General features: G+C 40.5%; 1 protein-coding gene across 2 annotated transcripts in view; it reads left to right on the top strand.

Moving 5' to 3' along the window:
- Positions 1 to 466: 466 nt before the first annotated feature.
- Positions 467 to 26,478, top strand: part of aldh3a2b (aldehyde dehydrogenase 3 family, member A2b) — a 39,349-nt gene continuing 13,337 nt past the window's right edge. Inside the window, exons 1-11 of one of the 2 annotated variants that reach the window (XM_034099937.1) lie at positions 467 to 574; positions 1,745 to 1,907; positions 2,669 to 2,900; positions 20,006 to 20,091; positions 20,595 to 20,803; positions 20,931 to 21,048; positions 21,491 to 21,632; positions 21,728 to 21,894; positions 21,998 to 22,097; positions 23,275 to 23,513; positions 25,902 to 25,991. In XM_034099937.1, coding sequence (XP_033955828.1) covers positions 1,746 to 1,907; positions 2,669 to 2,900; positions 20,006 to 20,091; positions 20,595 to 20,803; positions 20,931 to 21,048; positions 21,491 to 21,632; positions 21,728 to 21,894; positions 21,998 to 22,097; positions 23,275 to 23,513; positions 25,902 to 25,991 — 1,545 coding nt within the window. In that variant the 5' untranslated portion in view covers positions 467 to 574; position 1,745. The remainder of the gene's footprint in view (positions 575 to 1,744; positions 1,908 to 2,668; positions 2,901 to 20,005; positions 20,092 to 20,594; positions 20,804 to 20,930; positions 21,049 to 21,490; positions 21,633 to 21,727; positions 21,895 to 21,997; positions 22,098 to 23,274; positions 23,514 to 25,901; positions 25,992 to 26,478) is intronic. The other variant, XM_034099938.1, reaches the window with a different exon arrangement.

Here is a 26,478-nt window from a genome sequence, read left to right as displayed (position 1 = left end):
GTGCGTTGGTGTTGGTATCAGGGGAGCACAGGTTCAAACCCCACTGCAGTCAGCATGTCGTCGTGTCCCTGGGCAAGACACTTCACCCCAAATTACTCCTGTGGGGATCCCTGCTTTGGATAAAAGCGTCTAACAAGTAACATGTAATGTAATATATTTCTGAAATGGGGCAATCTGCATAATGAGTACTTTTAGCCTACTTTTGGTACTTTGAGTTTATTTAGATGCCAATACTTTTGTACTTTGACTTTAGTAACATATTGAATACTTGACTTTTCCTTATACAACTGTATCCCTTCACTTTGGTAGTTCTACTACAAGATAAAAAGAGGTCTGAGTACTTCTCCCACCTCTCTGTTGGGGGTCAACCTACAGACAACAGCTTTCCATGGAGCCATGATGCTAAGTGGCTAAAGCTAACCGGAGCGTCAGTGTGGTCCTGCCCCTGAGGGGGTGTGACCTAACGGGGAAGGAGAACATCGTTGTACTGCCTCTGTCATTGTTGAGCCACTGTTATTCCACCATCAAGACGAAGAGGGATCTTAAGACATTAACCGCTACTCAAATTAATCAGGTAGGAATATAAACAAAACAAAATGTGCCAGGTTTTCTTGTTATTGTGTACTAAAGTATGTAAAACCGCTACAGTCAACGACCAGGGACTGTGGGAAGTTAGCGAAACGAACAGTCTAAACATATTTTAATTTATAAAGAGCAAACGAGCTTTAAAATATTTCAAAACCAATACATAAACGTATATATGGCATACCAACTGTAGAGTAGTTCAAGTTCAGTTACAGGGTTATAAGGCTCCGCTGTCGAATGTACTTATTGTAAGTCGCTTTGGATAAAAGCGTCAGCTAAATGCAATGTAATGTAATGTAATGTAATGTAATGTAATGTAATGTCTGGACCGGATATTAAGGCTGTATTGTTTCAAAGTGATTATGTGTTACTGTTGATTCTCATTACTTCACTTCAACTTTGACCCAGTGATTTAGTTTATAATTTATTACGCAGGTTTCTTGTTACAATCCTATTATAACACATTCTCAATTAGCTATTAACAAAAAAGAGCAGCATCGACAGCAGCAGTAGTAGGCTATACCAAATGGTGGGAGGGTCATTTAAACTGCATTAGTACAAAGAGAGATTATGGATTGCTTTTTGGTGATCTGGTTCCTTTAAAATACAACATGCAGTGGTTTAACTGCCAACATTAAACAACATTCTTATTCAGTAGTGGAAGAAGTGTTTAGAAATTATTATTATTGAAGTGAGCATTATCACAATGTGAAGAAATAAATCTTAAGAAAAAAAGGCATAGAATTTATTTTCATTTCGTATACTGTATACATTCAACTCATTAGTACTCCTTTAAAAGTACTGTGATGTTGAATTGAATGCCAAAAATAGTTTCCACGTATTTTCCTGTTAAACGATTTAACATTTCAGCTCAAAGTTGGCTTTTCACTGGCATCTTGATCTGGCTCGATCAGATCCTTAATACAACAATATTAGTATTTTTTGTATACTACACTAGTTTAATTATTTGCAAGTAAACAAAAAACTGCATTATGTAGCCTGTAGCCAATAATATGATATAATTGCAAGTGTGTTTTGTCCTTAACCATGATTTCTACTGCAAATAAATACATACATCTAAAGATAACTAGGCATTGTATACCTTTCAGGGATACAGTAAGAAGAGCAGACTTAACCTTTTTTAATATGTTTTCTGTAGGATGTCCCGAGAGCAGCAGGCGGTGGCTCGTGCCAGAAAAGCCTTTGAAACAGGAAGGTCCAAATCTGTAGAGCACCGCATCCGCCAGCTGAAGAACCTGCAGAGGTTATTCACTGAGAAACAGAGTGTGATTGCAGCTGCAGTCAAGAAAGATCTCAATAAGGTAAGTAGTGACAGGTACATTTTATCGTTGCAAAATAATCCAATCTCCAATCGTCTTGAGAGTTGGAGTATAAGAAAAAAACACCATGATACCATTAGCTCTTAGTCCTTTTGCTGCTATGCACTGTTTTAATAATATGTTTTCGTGGTTCAATCTTCAAAAGAGAGAGAGAGAGAGACACAATCCTGGACTTCTTTCCATTGCTGTCCCTGTTTTTACACAGTTCGCAAAGCTTAATGTTTGACATTGTTTAAACAAATAAAAAAGTAATGTGAACCATGTTAACTATTAATTGATGTTAACATTTAAGACGCGATGGTTCTCAAATAAGTTAAAGATGCAAGTAATATTGAAGCATAAGGTAGAATGTAAAACATCTTAAAAGGATAGTTTATATTTGTTTCCCTAAGAGTTAGGCGAGTCGGAAAAAGAAAATACTGCTGGGTGTAAGGGCAGCAGCAAAAACTCATTTTAGACACCTAGAAAAACAATATTAGTTTAAGTTGTCTGTTTAGTCTATTTTGGTTATTGCATGACTTTAATCTGAAGTAACCCTTTAAAACTTCAAACACCCTACACTTCAAGAGAGCCACACTATCTCTTTGAGATTTCCTCAAAGCAAGCTACTAAATTAGATATGATTTTAAAACACACTTTGATTTGCAAACAGGCTATACATTGGCTACAGTGAGTGACAAAGAGACATGAGAAAATACAACATTAGCTATGAGGAACCTCAACGTTATTGTCTTCCTCCCCAGAGCGAAGTGGGGACCCAGCTGTACGAGACTCTGAGCCTGGAGGGGGAGCTCAACACGGCCATCAACCATCTGAAAGAGTGGGCGGCCCCTCGGTCCGTTGAGAAGAACCTGATGACCATCTCGGACACCGTCTACATCAAACCAGAGCCGCTGGGCGTGGTGCTCATCATCGGAGCTTGGAACTATCCCTGGGCCGTCACCATCCAGCCGCTCATAGGAGCCATCGCCGCTGGTACTGTGTGTGTGTGTGTGTGTGTGTGTGTGTGTGTGTGTGTGTGTGTGTGTGTGTGTGTGTGTGTGTGTGTGTGTGTGTGTGTGTGTGTGTGTGTGTGTGTGTGTGTGTGTGTGTGTGTGTGTGTGTGTGTGTGTGTGTGTGTGTGTGTGTGTGTGTGTGTGTGTGTGTGTGTGTGTGTGTGTTGTCATCTCAGACAACATGTGTTACATTTTGAAACAGTGAAGTAAGATTAATCCACAAAATTGCACAAGGGGTCACAATATGTAGAGGCATTTCCAAGTGTATGTCACAGTCTGTTAAACAAATTAACAAACATGCCGAAACCACCAAGACTCATTTTTGGAGGCAGTGTGCTTTTCAGTTCTCTCATGTTTTCTTCTTTTATTTGCGTCAGTCTTGTTGAGTTTCTTTGTCTTGTGATGATTACCATTTCAGTTCATGGTTAATCCAGTCGTTTCCTAACATTATTGATCCTCAATCCGGTTCAAGCCTCTTTCTTCCGCAGACACAACAGATTTAAAGGATTAGCAGTTGGATCAGAATAAAATGTTTCTACACTAAGGCATATTTAACACACACTGCTGCAGAACATGTTGTTAATGGTTACTACATGACTCAACTTTGTGCCTAGTTCCTATCAGTGATGGCTCAAAGGACAAGGTTGAATCACTCTGCTATAAAATAATCAGTGAGACCATGAATAATGTATTTCTAATTCAGAAGCTAAACGTCCTGAGTGTCTTGACTCTCTCCTTTTTGTAATGCAAAGCTCAGTGTGGAGAGCTTGTCTGTGGTTGCTTAGCATGACACTGCAGTATTTGAGGTTGGATCTTTTGTTTGAAACGTGTCCCCAGTGATAGTTTTACATATACGTGTTACAAGAGCTTTCGTGTGTAGACAGCTCATTTGTGTTTCATTTGAATAAAGCGTGTTTAGACACAAACATTGCTGCTGCAGGACTTAAATGAACTGAGAGCTGGCAGCCTGCTCCCCATAGAGGACGTGTTTGCACAGCATGGACTTTATCCTTTGCTCCAGCATTATCGGATAACACTCTACAATCGCTATTATCGAAGGATCGGAGCAGCCCCGCCCCCCTGAGGAGCGACGCGTCCAGAGCCCATGTGAAAAAATCATCTTCCAGACTGTTAATATTGTTACTGCTTTTACTCTCTGGTAACGTTAACATGAACCCTGGTCCTGAGTGTTTCTCTGCTTCCCTGCAGCATTTGCCAACTCCGAAAGAGTTTAGCTGTAGGCAAGGATTGGGTTTTCTGCATGTTAATGCTAGAAGCCTAGTGTCTAAATTAGATGTTTTCAAGACCTGGTTTTTAGTTGCTAAGCCTGATATTGTTGTAGTTTCTGAAACCTGGTTAAAACCATCTGTCACTGATACTGTTATTCACATTGATGGATATAATGTATTCAGAGCGGATCGTAAGGGCAGAGCTGGTGGTGTTGCAATATACACTGCTGAGAAACTACAGTGCTCAGTCCTTCACTCAATTTCAATTCCAAAGCAATTTGAGTTTCTTGCAGTCCAAATAACTATAGCAAATGCTCCTCTCACTGTTATTGGCTGTTATAGGCCTCCATCGGCCATCATGGATGCAACTACTAGCCTTACTGAATTGTTGTCTACGTTTTCTTCTGAAATCATATTATTGGGTGATTTAAATTGGGACTGGTTGAGTGATAAATCTTCACAGTTTAAGCAGGTTTGTGATTCTTTGAACTTAACTCAGCTTATTGATAGTCCCACTAGAATACACCCTGCCAAACCCAATAACGATACCCTTATAGATGTCATTCTAACAAATGCAGCTCATAAGTATGTGTCTGTTGGTGTTTTTCCTAATGATATCAGCGACCATTGCACTATTGCATGCATTAGGAGCACTAAGCTGCCCAAAGCCAAGGGCCTTATTGTGCTCAGGCGCTGCTTCAAACACTTCTCTGAGCAGGCTTTCCTTCACGATCTGGCGGAGGTTAAATGGCACTTCATAGCGTTAATTCCATCCGTCGATGTTGCCGTCCAATTTTGTATTGATCACTTTTTATCGATTATTAATAGACATGCCCCCCTTAGAAAATTCAGAGTCAAGAATAGGAACACTCCATGGTTTACTAGAGAACTATCGGATCTGATTCATGATCGTAATAAGCAATGGTCCTTAGCTAGAAAGTCTAACACTAGTGATGACTGGCTTCTTTTTCGTGTCCTCAGAAAAGAATGTTCAGCCCTTATTAAAAAATCTAAAGCTGATTACTATCTGAGCTTAACCACTGATTGTTTTAATGACCATTCTAAGTTCTGGAAAACAATGAAATCACTTCAGAACAAGAAGGTTTCTAGTTTCCCAAAGAAACTGAAGGTCAGTGATTCTTTTATTTCAGATTCAGATAGTATGGCTAATGCTTTCAATGCTCACTTCAAAAAGGCTGGTCACATTTTTGATGAGCAAAGTCATGACTCTCTAAATGGTCGTAGTCACAGCCCGAGTCAAGAGATGAACTCCCCTCTTTTTGATTTAGCTTATTTCTCGGTCTCTGAAGTCTTACAGGGTTTGCACTCAATTGATCCTAAAAAGTCTGCCGGGCCTGACGGCCTCGACCCGTTCTTTTTAAAAATTGCAGCTCAGATTATAGCACAACCAGTAACTGATATTTTTAATCTCTCCCTGTCCACTCACACATTGCCAGCTGTGTGGAAGCAAGCTCTGGTGTCGCCCCTCTTGAAAGCTGGTGATCCCACAGAGTTAAATAACTATCGTCCTATCTCAAATCTTTCTGCGTTATCAAAGATTCTTGAGGCCCTAGTTTCTACTCAGCTAAAACTTTTTTTAAATTCACACAACATCCTTAACCCTATGCAATCTGGATTCAGATCAAAGCACAGTACTGTGACCGCCAGTCTGAAAGTCTTAGACGATATTAAGGCTGCTTTGGATAACAAATCTGTATGTGTTGCATTGTTTATTGACCTGGCCAAAGCATTTGACACTGTAGATCACCACATTATGTCTAATGTTATGTTGATGTCTCGTTTCGGTCATAAGGCCATTTGCTGGTTTCAGAGTTATCTAACCGACCGTACTCAATGCGTCAGGTTGGGTAGTACTGTCTCTGACCCTGTCACCTTGAAGAAGGGAGTTCCACAGGGCTCTATTTTGGGGCCTTTGCTCTTTTTATTATATGTAAACAATATTTGTAATCAGATGCAATTTTCTACCTATCATATGTATGCTGATGACACTATTGTATATTCATGTGCTCCTACTCTGGATATGGCCGTTTCCAATCTAAAATCTGACTTTATCACGCTGCAGCATGCACTTCTTGATTCCAAACTGCTTTTGAACAGTAAGAAAACCAAAGCAATGCTTTTTGCTCCCAAGTCAGCGTCCTCTTGCCTCTCCATTGACACCCTTGATGGCGTCTCTGTTGAGTTTGTCGATACCTACAAATATCTTGGCTTTTGGTTGGACAGTAATCTGAACTTCAAACACCATATTGAAATTCTAACAAAGAAATTGAAATTCACTCTTGGCTTCCTTTACAGACTTAAATGTTGTTTTTCAACTTCATCCCGTAAAAGGTTGGTCTCCGGCTTATTCCTGTCCCAGCTGGACTACGGTTATACCATTTATAGATTTGCCTGTCCCACTGTTTTGGCCAAACTTGACCCACTCTACCATGCTGCACTGCGATATATATCAAATGCACCCTATAGGACTCACCATTGCAAACTGTATAGCCTAACTGGATGGTCCTCACTTAGTATGCGTAGGATGCAGCATTGGTTTTTATTAATGTATAAAGCCATTTTAGGAAAGCTTCCACTGTACATATGTGCCAGATTTGCTCCAGTTTGTAACTCTTACAACCTCAGATCCAGTGCCTGGATACGGTTCCAGGTTCCTGCTGTGCGGACTGAGGCTGGGAAAAGGAGTCTTTTTTATTATGGTCCTTGGTCTTGGAATGACCTTCAATCACGCCTCAAACTGAGGGCACTTGTCTCAATAGCATGTTTTAAATTAAAGTTGTCTGAAGTCCTTACCACCAGCTGCTCTTGCAGTAATAAGTAGTGCAACTTTCGTACTGTCCTAATGTGCACAATGTAGTGACTGCTTTTTTATCTTTTGTTTTCTTAGTTATGTTCTCTGTATTTTATATGTTTGTGTTATGTGTTATGTGTAACGTTGCTGCCTTCTTGGCCAGGTCAGCATTGCAAATGAGATTCTATCTCAATGCTTTTATCTGGTTAAATAAAGGTTAAATAAAAAAAATTAAATAAAATAAAAAACAATCATATATTTCTAGCAAGTTCCAAGTCTTCTCTACTGATTTATTGGCAAATGCATAATACAGATAATCAGGCTAAATATCATGGTCCAAGGCAGTTGTTAACATCAGCAGCTGACACAATGATTTAGATTAAGCATTTGAAAAAATAGGCTCTTTCCTTGGGATTTGATACACACCAGAAGAAAAGTCAAATATTGACTCAAATTATTCTGTTGCCTCTTTGCTGATGGTTATGTAAAAATAAGTGTTAGGGCTGGGTCAAAAGTTCAGGACCTACAATGGCAGAGACCAGATGGATTCAGTCTTTTAACAAAGTTCAATAAAGGAAAAAAGGAGCAACTAAAAAACAATCCACAAAATGAAGGTGGATCTAGTTCACGCCGGTGGCGGCGGCAGGACTCAGGCTGGCTCGAGCAGACACTGGAAAAACAGAGGAAAAAATAAGGTTACTCTTTAACAAAAACAGCAAGAGAAAATGACACTAAGCTAGGATACTATGACGTTTTACATATACGTGTTACAAGAGCTTTCGTGTGTAGACAGCTCATTTGTGTTTCATTTGAACAAAGCGTGTTTAGACACAAACATTGCTGCTGCAGGACTTAAATGAACTGAGAGCTGGCAGCCTGCTCCCCATAGAGGACGTGTTTGCACAGCATGGACTTTATCCTTTGCTCCAGCATTATCGGATAACACTCTACAATCGCTATTATCGAAGGATCGGAGCAGCCCCGCCCCCCTGAGGAGCGACGCGTCCAGAGCCCATGTGAAAAAATCATCTTCCAGACTGTTAATATTGTTACTGCTTTTACTCTCTGGTAACGTTAACATGAACCCTGGTCCTGAGTGTTTCTCTGCTTCCCTGCAGCATTTGCCAACTCCGAAACAGTTTAGCTGTAGGCAAGGATTGGGTTTTCTGCATGTTAATGCTAGAAGCCTAGTGCCTAAATTAGATGTTTTCAAGACCTGGTTTTTAGTTGCTAAGCCTGATATTGTTGTAGTTTCTGAAACCTGGTTAAAACCATCTGTCACTGATACTGTTATTCACATTGATGGATATAATGTATTCAGAGCGGATCGTAAGGGCAGAGCTGGTGGTGTTGCAATATACACTGCTGAGAAACTACAGTGCTCAGTCCTTCACTCAATTTCAATTCCAAAGCAATTTGAGTTTCTTGCAGTCCAAATAACTATAGCAAATGCTCCTCTCACTGTTATTGGCTGTTATAGGCCTCCATCGGCCATCATGGATGCAACTACTAGCCTTACTGAATTGTTGTCTACGTTTTCTTCTGAAATCATATTATTGGGTGATTTAAATTGGGACTGGTTGAGTGATAAATCTTCACAGTTTAAGCAGGTTTGTGATTCTTTGAACTTAACTCAGCTTATTGATAGTCCCACTAGAATACACCCTGCCAAACCCAATAACGATACCCTTATAGATGTCATTCTAACAAATGCAGCTCATAAGTATGTGTCTGTTGGTGTTTTTCCTAATGATATCAGCGACCATTGCACTATTGCATGCATTAGGAGCACTAAGCTGCCCAAAGCCAAGGGCCTTATTGTGCTCAGGCGCTGCTTCAAACACTTCTCTGAGCAGGCTTTCCTTCACGATCTGGCGGAGGTTAAATGGCACTTCATAGCGTTAATTCCATCCGTCGATGTTGCCGTCCAATTTTGTATTGATCACTTTTTATCGATTATTAATAGACATGCCCCCCTTAGAAAATTCAGAGTCAAGAATAGGAACACTCCATGGTTTACTAGAGAACTATCGGATCTGATTCATGATCGTAATAAGCAATGGTCCTTAGCTAGAAAGTCTAACACTAGTGATGACTGGCTTCTTTTTCGTGTCCTCAGAAAAGAATGTTCAGCCCTTATTAAAAAATCTAAAGCTGATTACTATCTGAGCTTAACCACTGATTGTTTTAATGACCATTCTAAGTTCTGGAAAACAATGAAATCACTTCAGAACAAGAAGGTTTCTAGTTTCCCAAAAAAACTGAAGGTCAGTGATTCTTTTATTTCAGATTCAGATGGTATGGCTAATGCTTTCAATGCTCACTTCAAAAAGGCTGGTCACATTTTTGATGAGCAAAGTCATGACTCTCTAAATGGTCGTACTCACAGCCCGAGTCAAGAGATGAACTCCCCTCTTTTTGATTTAGCTTATTTCTCGGTCTCTGAAGTCTTACAGGGTTTGCACTCAATTGATCCTAAAAAGTCTGCCGGGCCTGACGGCCTCGACCCGTTCTTTTTAAAAATTGCAGCTCAGATTATAGCACAACCAGTAACTGATATTTTTAATCTCTCCCTGTCCACTCACACATTGCCAGCTGTGTGGAAGCAAGCTCTGGTATCGCCCCTCTTGAAAGCTGGTGATCCCACAGAGTTAAATAACTATCGTCCTATCTCAAATCTTTCTGCGTTATCAAAGATTCTTGAGGCCCTAGTTTCTACTCAGCTAAAACTTTTTTTAAATTCACACAACATCCTTAACCCTATGCAATCTGGATTCAGATCAAAGCACAGTACTGTGACCGCCAGTCTGAAAGTCTTAGACGATATTAAGGCTGCTTTGGATAACAAATCTGTATGTGTTGCATTGTTTATTGACCTGGCCAAAGCATTTGACACTGTAGATCACCACATTATGTCTAATGTTATGTTGATGTCTCGTTTCGGTCATAAGGCCATTTGCTGGTTTCAGAGTTATCTAACCGACCGTACTCAATGCGTCAGGTTGGGTAGTACTGTCTCTGACCCTGTCACCTTGAAGAAGGGAGTTCCACAGGGCTCTATTTTGGGGCCTTTGCTCTTTTTATTATATGTAAACAATATTTGTAATCAGATGCAATTTTCTACCTATCATATGTATGCTGATGACACTATTGTATATTCATGTGCTCCTACTCTGGATATGGCCGTTTCCAATCTAAAATCTGACTTTATCACGCTGCAGCATGCACTTCTTGATTCCAAACTGCTTTTGAACAGTAAGAAAACCAAAGCAATGCTTTTTGCTCCCAAGTCAGCGTCCTCTTGCCTCTCCATTGACACCCTTGATGGCGTCTCTGTTGAGTTTGTCGATACCTACAAATATCTTGGCTTTTGGTTGGACAGTAATCTGAACTTCAAACACCATATTGAAATTCTAACAAAGAAATTGAAATTCACTCTTGGCTTCCTTTACAGACTTAAATGTTGTTTTTCAACTTCATCCCGTAAAAGGTTGGTCTCCGGCTTATTCCTGTCCCAGCTGGACTACGGTTATACCATTTATAGATTTGCCTGTCCCACTGTTTTGGCCAAACTTGACCCACTCTACCATGCTGCACTGCGATATATATCAAATGCACCCTATAGGACTCACCATTGCAAACTGTATAGCCTAACTGGATGGTCCTCACTTAGTATGCGTAGGATGCAGCATTGGTTTTTATTAATGTATAAAGCCATTTTAGGAAAGCTTCCACTGTACATATGTGCCAGATTTGCTCCAGTTTGTAACTCTTACAACCTCAGATCCAGTGCCTGGATACGGTTCCAGGTTCCTGCTGTGCGGACTGAGGCTGGGAAAAGGAGTCTTTTTTATTATGGTCCTTGGTCTTGGAATGACCTTCAATCACGCCTCAAACTGAGGGCACTTGTCTCAATAGCATGTTTTAAATTAAAGTTGTCTGAAGTCCTTACCACCAGCTGCTCTTGCAGTAATAAGTAGTGCAACTTTCGTACTGTCCTAATGTGCACAATGTAGTGACTGCTTTTTTATCTTTTGTTTTCTTAGTTATGTTCTCTGTATTTTATATGTTTGTGTTATGTGTTATGTGTAACGTTGCTGCCTTCTTGGCCAGGTCAGGATTGCAAATGAGATTCTATCTCAATGCTTTTATCTGGTTAAATAAAGGTTAAATAAAAAAAATTAAATAAAATAAAAAACAATCATATATTTCTAGCAAGTTCCAAGTCTTCTCTACTGATTTATTGGCAAATGCATAATACAGATAATCAGGCTAAATATCATGGTCCAAGGCAGTTGTTAACATCAGCAGCTGACACAATGATTTAGATTAAGCATTTGAAAAAATAGGCTCTTTCCTTGGGATTTGGTACACACCAGAAGAAAAGTCAAATATTGACTCAAATTATTCTGTTGCCTCTTTGCTGATGGTTATGTAAAAATAAGTGTTAGGGCTGGGTCAAAAGTTCAGGACCTACAATGGCAGAGACCAGATGGATTCAGTCTTTTAACAAAGTTCAATAAAGGAAAAAAGGAGCAACTAAAAAACAATCCACAAAATGAAGGTGGATCTAGTTCACGCCGGTGGCGGCGGCAGGACTCAGGCTGGCTCGAGCAGACACTGGAAAAACAGAGGAAAAAATAAGGTTACTCTTTAACAAAAACAGCAAGAGAAAATGACACTAAGCTAGGATACTATGACGTTTTACATATACGTGTTACAAGAGCTTTCGTGTGTAGACAGCTCATTTGTGTTTCATTTGAACAAAGCGTGTTTAGACACAAACATTGCTGCTGCAGGACTTAAATGAACTGAGAGCTGGCAGCCTGCTCCCCATAGAGGACGTGTTTGCACAGCATGGACTTTATCCTTTGCTCCAGCATTATCGGATAACACTCTACAATCGCTATTATCGAAGGATCGGAGCAGCCCCGCCCCCCTGAGGAGCGACGCGTCCAGAGCCCATGTGAAAAAATCATCTTCCAGACTGTTAATATTGTTACTGCTTTTACTCTCTGGTAACGTTAACATGAACCCTGGTCCTGAGTGTTTCTCTGCTTCCCTGCAGCATTTGCCAACTCCGAAACAGTTTAGCTGTAGGCAAGGATTGGGTTTTCTGCATGTTAATGCTAGAAGCCTAGTGCCTAAATTAGATGTTTTCAAGACCTGGTTTTTAGTTGCTAAGCCTGATATTGTTGTAGTTTCTGAAACCTGGTTAAAACCATCTGTCACTGATACTGTTATTCACATTGATGGATATAATGTATTCAGAGCGGATCGTAAGGGCAGAGCTGGTGGTGTTGCAATATACACTGCTGAGAAACTACAGTGCTCAGTCCTTCACTCAATTTCAATTCCAAAGCAATTTGAGTTTCTTGCAGTCCAAATAACTATAGCAAATGCTCCTCTCACTGTTATTGGCTGTTATAGGCCTCCATCGGCCATCATGGATGCAACTACTAGCCTTACTGAATTGTTGTCTACGTTTTCTTCTGAAATCATATTATTGGGTGATTTAAATTGGGACTGGTTGAGTGATAAATCTTCACAGTTTAAGCAGGTTTGCGATTCTTTGAACTTAACTCAGCTTATTGATAGTCCCACTAGAATACACCCTGCCAAACCCAATAACGATACCCTTATAGATGTCATTCTAACAAATGCAGCTTATAAGTATGTGTCTGTTGGTGTTTTTCCTAATGATATCAGCGACCATTGCACTATTGCATGCGTTAGGAGCACTAAGCTGCCCAAAGCCAAGGGCCTTATTGTGCTCAGGCGCTGCTTCAAACACTTCTCTGAGCAGGCTTTCCTTCACGATCTGGCGGAGGTTAAATGGCACTTCATAGCGTTAATTCCATCCGTCGATGTTGCCGTCCAATTTTGTATTGATCACTTTTTATCGATTATTAATAGACATGCCCCCCTTAGAAAATTCAGAGTCAAGAATAGGAACACTCCATGGTTTACTAGAGAACTATCGGATCTGATTCATGATCGTAATAAGCAATGGTCCTTAGCTAGAAAGTCTAACACTAGTGATGACTGGCTTCTTTTTCGTGTCCTCAGAAAAGAATGTTCAGCCCTTATTAAAAAATCTAAAGCTGATTACTATCTGAGCTTAACCACTGATTGTTTTAATGACCATTCTAAGTTCTGGAAAACAATGAAATCACTTCAGAACAAGAAGGTTTCTAGTTTCCCAAAAAAACTGAAGGTCAGTGATTCTTTTATTTCAGATTCAGATGGTATGGCTAATGCTTTCAATGCTCACTTCAAAAAGGCTGGTCACATTTTTGATGAGCAAAGTCATGACTCTCTAAATGGTCGTACTCACAGCCCGAGTCAAGAGATGAACTCCCCTCTTTTTGATTTAGCTTATTTCTCGGTCTCTGAAGTCTTACAGGGTTTGCACTCAATTGATCCTAAAAAGTCTGCCGGGCCTGACGGCCTCGACCCGTTCTTTTTAAAAATTGCAGCTCAGATTATAGCACAACCAGTAACTGATATTTTTAATCTCTCCCTGTCCACTCACACATTGCCAGCTGTGTGGAAGCAAGCTCTGGTATCGCCCCTCTTGAAAGCTGGTGATCCCACAGAGTTAAATAACTATCGTCCTATCTCAAATCTTTCTGCGTTATCAAAGATTCTTGAGGCCCTAGTTTCTACTCAGCTAAAACTTTTTTTAAATTCACACAACATCCTTAACCCTATGCAATCTGGATTCAGATCAAAGCACAGTACTGTGACCGCCAGTCTGAAAGTCTTAGACGATATTAAGGCTGCTTTGGATAACAAATCTGTATGTGTTGCATTGTTTATTGACCTGGCCAAAGCATTTGACACTGTAGATCACCACATTATGTCTAATGTTATGTTGATGTCTCGTTTCGGTCATAAGGCCATTTGCTGGTTTCAGAGTTATCTAACCGACCGTACTCAATGCGTCAGGTTGGGTAGTACTGTCTCTGACCCTGTCACCTTGAAGAAGGGAGTTCCACAGGGCTCTATTTTGGGGCCTTTGCTCTTTTTATTATATGTAAACAATATTTGTAATCAGATGCAATTTTCTACCTATCATATGTATGCTGATGACACTATTGTATATTCATGTGCTCCTACTCTGGATATGGCCGTTTCCAATCTAAAATCTGACTTTATCACGCTGCAGCATGCACTTCTTGATTCCAAACTGCTTTTGAACAGTAAGAAAACCAAAGCAATGCTTTTTGCTCCCAAGTCAGCGTCCTCTTGCCTCTCCATTGACACCCTTGATGGCGTCTCTGTTGAGTTTGTCGATACCTACAAATATCTTGGCTTTTGGTTGGACAGTAATCTGAACTTCAAACACCATATTGAAATTCTAACAAAGAAATTGAAATTCACTCTTGGCTTCCTTTACAGACTTAAATGTTGTTTTTCAACTTCATCCCGTAAAAGGTTGGTCTCCGGCTTATTCCTGTCCCAGCTGGACTACGGTTATACCATTTATAGATTTGCCTGTCCCACTGTTTTGGCCAAACTTGACCCACTCTACCATGCTGCACTGCGATATATATCAAATGCACCCTATAGGACTCACCATTGCAAACTGTATAGCCTAACTGGATGGTCCTCACTTAGTATGCGTAGGATGCAGCATTGGTTTTTATTAATGTATAAAGCCATTTTAGGAAAGCTTCCACTGTACATATGTGCCAGATTTGCCCCAGTTTGTAACTCTTACAACCTCAGATCCAGTGCCTGGATACGGTTCCAGGTTCCTGCTGTGCGGACTGAGGCTGGGAAAAGGAGTCTTTTTTATTATGGTCCTTGGTCTTGGAATGACCTTCAATCACGCCTCAAACTGAGGGCACTTGTCTCAATAGCATGTTTTAAATTAAAGTTGTCTGAAGTCCTTACCACCAGCTGCTCTTGCAGTAATAAGTAGTGCACCTTTCGTACTGTCCTAATGTGCACAATGTAGTGACTGCTTTTTTATCTTTTGTTTTCTTAGTTATGTTCTCTGTATTTTATATGTTTGTGTTATGTGTTATGTGTAACGTTGCTGCCTTCTTGGCCAGTTCAGCATTGCAAATGAGATTCTATCTCAATGCTTTTATCTGGTTAAATAAAGGTTAAATAAAAAAAATTAAATAAAATAAAAAACAATCATATATTTCTAGCAAGTTCCAAGTCTTCTCTACTGATTTATTGGCAAATGCATAATACAGATAATCAGGCTAAATATCATGGTCCAAGGCAGTTGTTAACATCAGCAGCTGACACAATGATTTAGATTAAGCATTTGAAAAAATAGGCTTTTTCCTTGGGATTTGGTACACACCAGAAGAAAAGTCAAATATTGACTCAAATTATTCTGTTGCCTCTTTGCTGATGGTTATGTAAAAATAAGTGTTAGGGCTGGGTCAAAAGTTCAGGACCTACAATGGCAGAGACCAGATGGATTCAGTCTTTTAACAAAGTTCAATAAAGGAAAAAAGGAGCAACTAAAAAACAATCCACAAAATGAAGGTGGATCTAGTTCACGCCGGTGGCGGCGGCAGGACTCAGGCTGGCTCGAGCAGACACTGGAAAAACAGAGGAAAAAATAAGGTTACTCTTTAACAAAAACAGCAAGAGAAAATAACACTAAGCTAGGATACTATGACGTTTTACATATACGTGTTACAAGAGCTTTCGTGTGTAGACAGCTCATTTGTGTTTCATTTGAACAAAGCGTGTTTAGACACAAACATTGCTGCTGCAGGACTTAAATTAACTGAGAGCTGGCAGCCTGCTCCCCATAGAGGACGTGTTTGCACAGCATGGACTTTATCCTTTGCTCCAGCATTATCGGATAACACTCTACAATCGCTATTATCGAAGGATCGGAGCAGCCCCGCCCCCCTGAGGAGCGACGCGTCCAGAGCCCATGTGAAAAAATCATCTTCCAGACTGTTAATATTGTTACTGCTTTTACTCTCTGGTAACGTTAACATGAACCCTGGTCCTGAGTGTTTCTCTGCTTCCCTGCAGCATTTGCCAACTCCGAAAGAGTTTAGCTGTAGGCAAGGATTGGGTTTTCTGCATGTTAATGCTAGAAGCCTAGTGCCTAAATTAGATGTTTTCAAGACCTGGTTTTTAGTTGCTAAGCCTGATATTGTTGTAGTTTCTGAAACCTGGTTAAAACCATCTGTCACTGATACTGTTATTCACATTGATGGATATAATGTATTCAGAGCGGATCGTAAGGGCAGATCTGGTGGTGTTGCAATATACACTGCTGAGAAACTACAGTGCTCAGTCCTTCACTCAATTTCAATTCCAAAGCAATTTGAGTTTCTTGCAGTCCAAATAACTATAGCAAATGCTCCTCTCACTGTTATTGGCTGTTATAGGCCTCCATCGGCCATCATGGATGCAACTACTAGCCTTACTGAATTGTTGTCTACGTTTTCTTCTGAAATCATATTATTGGGTGATTTAAATTGGGACTGGTTGAGTGATAAATCTTCACAGTTTAAGCAGGTTTGCGATTCTTTGAACTTAACTCAGCTTATTGATAGTCCCACTAGAATACACCCTGCCAAACCCAATAACGATACCCTTATAGATGTCATTCTAACAAATGCAGCTTATAAGTATGTGTCTGTTGGTGTTTTTCCTAATGATATCAGCGACCATTGCACTATTGCATGCGTTAGGAGCACTAAGCTGCCCAAAGCCAAGGGCCTTATTGTGCTCAGGCGCTGCTTCAAACACTTCTCTGAGCAGGCTTTCCTTCACGATCTGGCGGAGGTTAAATGGCACTTCATAGCGTTAATTCCATCCGTCGATGTTGCCGTCCAATTTTGTATTGATCACTTTTTATCGATTATTAATAGACATGCCCCCCTTAGAAAATTCAGAGTCAAGAATAGGAACACTCCATGGTTTACTAGAGAACTATCGGATCTGATTCATGATCGTAATAAGCAATGGTCCTTAGCTAGAAAGTCTAACACTAGTGATGACTGGCTTCTTTTTCGTGTCCTCAGAAAAGAATGTTCAGCCCTTATTAAAAAATCTAAAGCTGATTACTATCTGAGCTTAACCACTGATTGTTTTAATGACCATTCTAAGTTCTGGAAAACAATGAAATCACTTCAGAACAAGAAGGTTTCTAGTTTCCCAAAAAAACTGAAGGTCAGTGATTCTTTTATTTCAGATTCAGATGGTATGGCTAATGCTTTCAATGCTCACTTCAAAAAGGCTGGTCACATTTTTGATGAGCAAAGTCATGACTCTCTAAATGGTCGTACTCACAGCCCGAGTCAAGAGATGAACTCCCCTCTTTTTGATTTAGCTTATTTCTCGGTCTCTGAAGTCTTACAGGGTTTGCACTCAATTGATCCTAAAAAGTCTGCCGGGCCTGACGGCCTCGACCCGTTCTTTTTAAAAATTGCAGCTCAGATTATAGCACAACCAGTAACTGATATTTTTAATCTCTCCCTGTCCACTCACACATTGCCAGCTGTGTGGAAGCAAGCTCTGGTATCGCCCCTCTTGAAAGCTGGTGATCCCACAGAGTTAAATAACTATCGTCCTATCTCAAATCTTTCTGCGTTATCAAAGATTCTTGAGGCCCTAGTTTCTACTCAGCTAAAACTTTTTTTAAATTCACACAACATCCTTAACCCTATGCAATCTGGATTCAGATCAAAGCACAGTACTGTGACCGCCAGTCTGAAAGTCTTAGACGATATTAAGGCTGCTTTGGATAACAAATCTGTATGTGTTGCATTGTTTATTGACCTGGCCAAAGCATTTGACACTGTAGATCACCACATTATGTCTAATGTTATGTTGATGTCTCGTTTCGGTCATAAGGCCATTTGCTGGTTTCAGAGTTATCTAACCGACCGTACTCAATGCGTCAGGTTGGGTAGTACTGTCTCTGACCCTGTCACCTTGAAGAAGGGAGTTCCACAGGGCTCTATTTTGGGGCCTTTGCTCTTTTTATTATATGTAAACAATATTTGTAATCAGATGCAATTTTCTACCTATCATATGTATGCTGATGACACTATTGTATATTCATGTGCTCCTACTCTGGATATGGCCGTTTCCAATCTAAAATCTGACTTTATCACGCTGCAGCATGCACTTCTTGATTCCAAACTGCTTTTGAACAGTAAGAAAACCAAAGCAATGCTTTTTGCTCCCAAGTCAGCGTCCTCTTGCCTCTCCATTGACACCCTTGATGGCGTCTCTGTTGAGTTTGTCGATACCTACAAATATCTTGGCTTTTGGTTGGACAGTAATCTGAACTTCAAACACCATATTGAAATTCTAACAAAGAAATTGAAATTCACTCTTGGCTTCCTTTACAGACTTAAATGTTGTTTTTCAACTTCATCCCGTAAAAGGTTGGTCTCCGGCTTATTCCTGTCCCAGCTGGACTACGGTTATACCATTTATAGATTTGCCTGTCCCACTGTTTTGGCCAAACTTGACCCACTCTACCATGCTGCACTGCGATATATATCAAATGCACCCTATAGGACTCACCATTGCAAACTGTATAGCCTAACTGGATGGTCCTCACTTAGTATGCGTAGGATGCAGCATTGGTTTTTATTAATGTATAAAGCCATTTTAGGTAAGCTTCCACTGTACATATGTGCCAGATTTGCTCCAGTTTGTGACTCTTACAACCTCAGATCCAGTGCCTGGATACGGTTCCAGGTTCCTGCTGTGCGGACTGAGGCTGGGAAAAGGAGTCTTTTTTATTATGGTCCTTGGTCTTGGAATGACATTCAATCACGCCTCAAACTGAGGGCACTTGTCTCAATAGCATGTTTTAAATTAAAGTTGTCTGAAGTCCTTACCACCAGCTGCTCTTGCAGTAATAAGTAGTGCACCTTTCGTACTGTCCTAATGTGCACAATGTAGTGACTGCTTTTTTATCTTTTGTTTTCTTAGTTATGTTCTCTGTATTTTATATGTTTGTGTTATGTGTTATGTGTAACGTTGCTGCCTTCTTGGCCAGGTCAGCATTGCAAATGAGATTCTATCTCAATGCTTTTATCTGGTTAAATAAAGGTTAAATAAAAGAAATTAAATAAAATAAAAAACAATCATATCTTTCTAGCAAGTTCCAAGTCTTCTCTACTGATTTATTGGCAAATGCATAATACAGATAATCAGGCTAAATGTCATGGTCCAAGGCAGTTGTTAACATCAGCAGCTGACACAATGATTTAGATTAAGCATTTGAAAAAATAGGCTCTTTCCTTGGGATTTGGTACACACCAGAAGAAAAGTCAAATATTGACTCAAATTATTCTGTTGCCTCTTTGCTGATGGTTATGTAAAAATAAGTGTTAGGGCTGGGTCAAAAGTTCAGGACCTACAATGGCAGAGACCAGATGGATTCAGTCTTTTAACAAAATGTAATAAAGGAAAAAATGAGCAACTAAAAAACAATCCACAAAATGAAGGTGGATCTAGTTCACGCCGGAGGCGGCGGCAGGACTCAGGCTGGCTCGAGCAGACACTGGAAAAACAGAGGAAAAAATAAGGTTACTCTTTAACAAAAACAGCAAGAGAAAATGACACTAAGCTAGGATACTATGACGTTCAGCTCTACCGAGTGAGACGGAATTATCTGGCACTGGAGTGTGAACATGACCAGGGTGTTATGGAGGAGTTGATTAGATGAGTACAGGTGCTCCTCATTGTGAACCAGCTGAGCCTTCTAACTATCACCACACTGCACAGGAGAGAGAGAGAAGACCGAGGGGAGGAGGAGAAAGCAAAACACCTAAACCATAACAAAAAGTTTGCATTTTGACCTCACAGCTGATGATTTTAGTGTTCACAACTTGTTCTGCTGCTTCCAAGTGGCCAAAATAACTCAAGGTACAGCAGGTTGAAATGATACTACATATACATTACAAATAAACAAGATTATGGGGAGCAATGGGGAATTTCTGCTGAAATAAATAATAAATTATATTTTAAGATGAAAGACTATGTTCTTCTATTTTGTGATATAGTATGTTTTTGTTACCTCTCCAGGTAATGCAGCTGTGATCAAGCCCTCCGAGGTGTGTGTTCACACTGCAAAGGTCATGGAGGACCTGCTGCCACTCTACATCGACAAAGTAAGGATGCATTACATACACATTTCAGTTATCCACCCATTCATAAAAGTGAAACCAAACACTGTTATTCTTCAAATGTAAACATATTTAGACAGAACAGAAAACTGAACAAACATGAACATTTAAAAAAGAAATAGGGAAAAAATATGATAAAAAAATATATACATATTTCGGTTTGTACGTCTTGTCCACATTACTAGCCTTTTTACTGCTGACGGCAAACATGTTATCAGACAAACACTGTTTGCACACTTGCAACCATGCATACAAAGGCTTAAAACATGTAAAGTAAAAGGTTTTGCTTGTCTTTTCAAGTGTATTATTTCTGCAAAAATATCTACACAGACAGCAACACACGCTAACACACAGAGAGGGAGTCAAGGTGTTTTTCTGCTAAGACAAAAAAACAAAAACCTATCACAACAAGACATTTATCTTTTTGCTTTGAAAACAACATGCTGCTTCGTGACGTCTGAATGTGTGTTTTTTGTCCTGCTTGTCAGGAGCTTTACCCCGTAGTGACTGGAGGAGTGCCAGAGACCCAGGAGCTGCTGCGTCAGAGGTTTGATCACATCTTCTACACCGGAAACAGCGTGGTGGGCAAACTGATCATGGAGGCTGCTGCCAAAAACCTGACGCCTGTCACCCTGGAGCTGGGAGGAAAGAGCCCGTGCTACATCGACAAGAACTGTGACTTAACCATAGCCTGCAGGTCAGAACGATGATTCAAAATGGTTATTTTTGTCATTCGCTTTATACTTAACATTGTTTTCATCCAGTCTTATACTGTAGCTGTTTCTTCCTGAGACCCTCCTCTTACCTTGTCCCCTACTCTATAGGCGTGTTGCCTGGGGAAAGTACACTAACTGTGGTCAGACCTGCGTCGCACCAGACTACATCCTGTGTGAGCCCAGCATCCAGGACCGGGTCATCGAGGAGGTCAAGAAGGCCATAAAGGTACATAAGACCTTAAACACAATACGAAAACATTATAATTGTATCTTTAGTAGCTCCCTTTCTTTGGAACCAGCTTATGGTGAAAGCTGTTTTTATTAAATGTATATTGACTTGTAATTTTATTTTACATACTATATTGTCTTTTATTATTTTCTTGTCATTTGAATGATCTTTTAGCACTATTTATGTGTTATTGGGCTATATAAGTAAACTTTGATTTGACTTCAAAAACAGGTGAATCTGTCCGAAATATTATTTATCAAAGGCCACAAAATGACTAAGAACTGTAACTTGTAGTATCAGAAAGTCATGTAGTTATGGATAACACCATAATAGAATATTAAAAGAGAACCTCTTGGAGGCGGGGGAGATGTATATAGCCTTTCTTTGCCTTGATTATACAATGATATTTATGTAGTAATAATATTGTTTCCTTTGGCAGGAGTTCTACACAGACAACCCAAAGACATGTCCCGACTACGGACGCATCATCAACCAGCGCCACTTCAAGAGGATCATGAACATGTTGGAAGGCAGCACTGTCGCTGCAGGAGGAGACAACGAGGAGTCTGACTGCTACATAGGTAATCCTTCTTTCTGCAACCACTCTTCACATGAAATCAATCGAATCACAAATCAAGCCGGCATTGGATGAATATTGTTTCTGCGCTGTGTTTAGCCCCCACAGTTCTGCGGGACGTGAAGCCAGAGGCGAAGGTGATGCAGGAGGAGATTTTCGGACCTCTGCTTCCCATATTGTCGGTCAGCGGCTTGGATGAAGCAATCAAGTTCATCAACAAGGGAGAGAAACCGCTGGCCCTCTACTGCTTCTCATCAGATAACAAGGTATCTAACATTAATCATTGCACACATGCAGATGCCCAGCAGAGTACTTCACAGAACCTACAGGTAGATTCAGACTCACACGTGTAACATCTTTTTTCTAAAGGTGATAAACAGAATGACAGACGAGACATCCAGCGGAGGGTTTCTGGCCAACGACTGTCTCGTACACGTTTCTGTAGGCGCTCTGCCTTTTGGAGGAGTCGGTGAGTACACATAGGAATGCAGAAATGGTACCAAAACAAGGATTTTTATTTTTTAAACCCAGCTTCTGCAGCGATGCAAATAATTGCACATTTTGTAAATATGCTTATTGCTTAAAGTGAGGGAACCTTATTTGGACAAATATGCCTTTTGAACAATAAGCAGGCGTCTAGATGTACATTGAGTCAACTGTGTTGTTTCATGCTTTCTTGCATTTCCTCACGATAATGTATTATATCTCTGAGTGTGTATTTGATGGTGGCAAAGTCTGTTTACGAGGGATTAATTGATACTTTGAAGATTGCTGTGTTTTTTTTGTCTCACTGTTTGATATCATTTATAAGCGAATCCATTTTCGATATTTTATATAGAGGTGAATTTGTGATTGCGTCCTTGTTTCTTTTCATGAGTGTATCCTCATGCAAATTGATGTTTGTGAGTGTGCTGTTTGGCTTCTGTCACCAGGTGGCGCCTTTGAGTTAGTCTGCACATTTTGATGCAGAAGTATTACAAGATGAGTTCCGTTCGGTATTTATCATCGTTATTCATTGTAGTTTGTTGAACAGAAGAAACATGTGGTAGAGACCTAAAGAGAACACAAATGCTCCTTTGTTTTTATCTAAAAGAGGAGAAATGAGATCACTGCAAGTTAAACAATCTACCATCGCTCTAGTTTTCACTAGTTTGGGAATGATCATACCAAAGGCCTATTGCTTATTTTGTACCTTTCTAATCGTCATGCATTTTAGTGAGTTATTGGAAACCCAAATAGAAATATGTAGTTACCGGTCATCACCCATTCTCTGATTGTAGAATGTTGAAAACTATTTAACTACAAATATGACTTGATTCTTATTTTTACTTACTTTTGACAAGCACAAAATACCACTTGATCAATGTTGAAGCAAAGTTATTTCTCCAGTGTGCCATAACCACTTTATATAATATTTCTAACAATCTTCCAAGATAAAAACTATATTTATGTTGAAGGTGTACTTCTATTTTGAAGGAAAGGTTAGGGAAGGTGCTCGATGTTTGGAGAAAACTCTTTTCCTTGTGTCTTTATTAACTTCTTATCTGTTCTTAGGATTTATTATATTATGTGGCTCTTGAAGCAGTAATATTTTTGCAGCTTACACTCAAAATAATAACATTCTCCCTCTGTTTTCATGTTTTCAGGAAACAGCGGTATGGGCTGCTACCACGGGAAGTACGGCTTCGACCAGCTGAGCCACCTGCGCAGCTGTCTCATCAAAAAGCTGAACATGGAGGGTGTGAACAGCATGCGCTACCCCCCTCACACACCCAAGAAACTGGGCTGGGCCCGCTTCTTCATCCTGAACAGCGTGGACCTGGGCTGGGTTGGACGGATGGCGCTCCTGGCCGTGATGGCTGTGGTGGCTGCTGTGGTGCTGCAGGTGAGTCACACAGGAAGAGAGAAACAATGAAGTGCTGCACAGACAAAAACGTTTTCTAATTGTGTGTCATGCGGAAGCAGAAGTGGAGGGCTGAAGAGTGATCCAGACGCAGACACAAACAGATGAGTTTCCGGTCCTTTGTTGTAGTTTATAATGAGGTTTTATTCAGCTTTACATACCAGGGTTAATTGTACAGTTCTAATTGTTGTGATGAGCATCTGCCGGGCTGGTGGAATCGGTATGCTCTCTTCCTTCTGTGTCCGTCCCTCTCCTGTCACCTATGACCTCTTTATATACACCCGGTGCAGCTAAACCCCGCCACCCAGTGTTCATAAATAATATTGCACTATACATATAACTTAAATAAACTGACACACCAACAACACCCATAAAATGGCTCCTACACACCGGCCCCTAATTGGCTTTAGTATAAAACAAAAACAATTACCAATAAATAATAAAGGAGCTATATAAATGGTGTGTATGTGTTGGCATGTAATTCTTAAAGAATGTTTAGTTTCCTTTCTTCTCCCTTATTTTAAGGGTCATCAGTCTTTGCTGTTCTTAGGTTGAAGCAGTCGTGTTGCCATCCAGTCCAGCGCTTAGAGAACCTGTGGGTTTTATTTTCACCCAATTCCAAGCTTCTCCTTATAGGGCTCCTGCATTGATGAGTCAGTCACTTCTTCAGGTCTGTCACTTGGATTCAGCCGGTGCCCTGGTACCGTAACTGCAACATCGCAGATGAGCTGCTCGGTAAGGTGTTTGTTGGGCAAGCTTGGATTTTCTTGTCTGAATGGCAAGTCTAGGCAGTAGTGTCCATCTGACATCTCCACTTCCACTTCTGGCTCGGTCTCCACTTTCACTTCTGGCTCGGTATCCACTTTCACTTCTGGCTCGGTATCTGCTACAACATGTCCATCCTCTTTGGCGTCTGCTACAACATCGCCATCCTCTTTGGCGTCTGCTACAACATCGCCATCCTCTTTGGCGTCTGCTACAACATCGCCATCCTCTTTGGCATCTGACATTTTTTCAGAGTGATTCATAATGTTCAGTAATTGTTTGTCTTCTCTGGACATTTCCTCCGTTTCCTTGCTTGTATTTTCCTTGAAGTCATGATTGTATTGTTTGACCAATAGCTCCTCTAGGCGTACAATGGTTATCCGATTGACAGCAACAGCAGGGTGGCCATTAGCATCTCTGCTGTCGTTGCTTCCTTTTAGGGGACCATAGAAGACCCACCCCAGTAGGGTCTTTGCAGCATACGGTCCTTCTCCTTGGCTATTGATCAGCTCCCAAGGTTCCAATACCTTCGGAGAATTTGTCCCAATGAAGCCAGAAGCAATGTCATTAATTTTGATGTCCTTTAAGTAAGGCCATTTTTCCAGATCTTCTTGTAGAGGAATATTGTGCTTGGACACAGGCATGGTTTTAAGTGTGAAGACATCGGATAGTTGCAGGAAATTGTTTTCGTCCAGACTCGATATTTCCAAACCTGAGATATGATGACTAGACACAATTTGTTTCTGATTCATTGTCTTTAAGAGAATGTTAGTCCTTTGTCCTGTAAGGTTTAGCCTCCTCATTAAACTTTCTGTGCAAAAGGTAGATGAACTTCCATGGTCCAGAAATGCATAAGTTTGTAACACTTTGTCCCCTTTGTGGCTCTTTACTTGTACAATGGAGAAGATGGAGTTTTCATCACCGGCCCCTATGTGCCCACATGTATGAGGTGAGATGACACTATTACTTTCCATTGGCTTCCCATTCTGTTTTGCGTGTTCTGCTTCCTCTCTTTTGCCTTTTTGTTCAATGTGGAGTATTTCAGGATGACTTTGATTGCACACATAACATGTCAAACGACTGTGGCAGTGTTTGCTCATGTGTCCTATTTTTAGGCATCCAAAACACACCCCTTTTCCTTTCAAGAAGTCAATTTTTTCTCTGCGTGTTTTCTTCAGGATGTGTGGACACTGCTCCAATGAGTGACCACTTCTTCGGCAGAACAAACACAAATGTAGGGAGTTGGTGGTTGATGGAGGTATTTTCATTCCATTCGTTGTTGCATGTTCTAGCACTGGTGTTCTTGGGCAGGTAATAATTGTTGCAAAACTACTTGCTCTTAGGCTTGGGTTTCCCTTTGAAAAGGTAAAGATAACAGTTTTGATAGCTGCAGTTGGTTTATCATCCTGGATGCTTCCAAACAGAGGATCTGACAGTATCTTCACTTGCCTTTCTATAAAGTTGACAAGGTCAGGAAATGTAGCTCGATGCCCACGCTCTTCCTGTAGCTGACATGCTCTATTCCTCCACTTGTTTCTGAGTTTGTAGGGTAGTTTCTGAAGTATGTGTTTCATGTTTGAAACAACATTCATTTCATCCATATAGGTGAGATGTTCCATTGCATTGCAACAACCTCTTAAGAACAAAGAGAAGGCTTGCAGTGCTTCCACATCTTCGGCTTTGATCATTGTCCAGGTAAATGCTTTGTTCATGTATGCAGTGGCGATCTTGTGTTCATTACCAAAGTGTTCTTTAAGCAGCTGTTTCGCCCTTTGGTAACCTTGAGCTGGAGGCAGATGTTGGCAGCTGCGCACTAGGTCCTTTGGTTGTCCTCTAGTGTATTGCTCTAGGTAATGCAGGCAGTCACTTTCATCGTCCGTTTTCCGCTCTACTCCTCTTTCAAATGCACGGATGAAGGCTTCAAACTGCAATGGGTCACCGTCATAAACAGGAATGTCTCTTGGAGGTAAAGTAGAAGTGAGATGTTGTTGAGCCAGCATAGCAGTGATGTCATTTTGCCTCTGGATTAGGTTATAGATGTCACCTTGATTACCATTGTTGATTACAGGTGGTGTGATGTCAACATGTCCCTGCATACTTTGTCTGGGAATAGAGATTTGGGCTTGATGAGGCAATAATTCAGCCAAAAATTGCACACAAATAAATATACAAATACATTTTT

The sequence above is a fragment of the Pseudochaenichthys georgianus genome, chromosome 14 (genome assembly GCF_902827115.2).
Source record: "Pseudochaenichthys georgianus chromosome 14, fPseGeo1.2, whole genome shotgun sequence".
Lineage (NCBI taxonomy): Eukaryota > Metazoa > Chordata > Actinopteri > Perciformes > Channichthyidae > Pseudochaenichthys > Pseudochaenichthys georgianus.
This window is presented reverse-complemented; position numbering and strand designations above follow the sequence as displayed.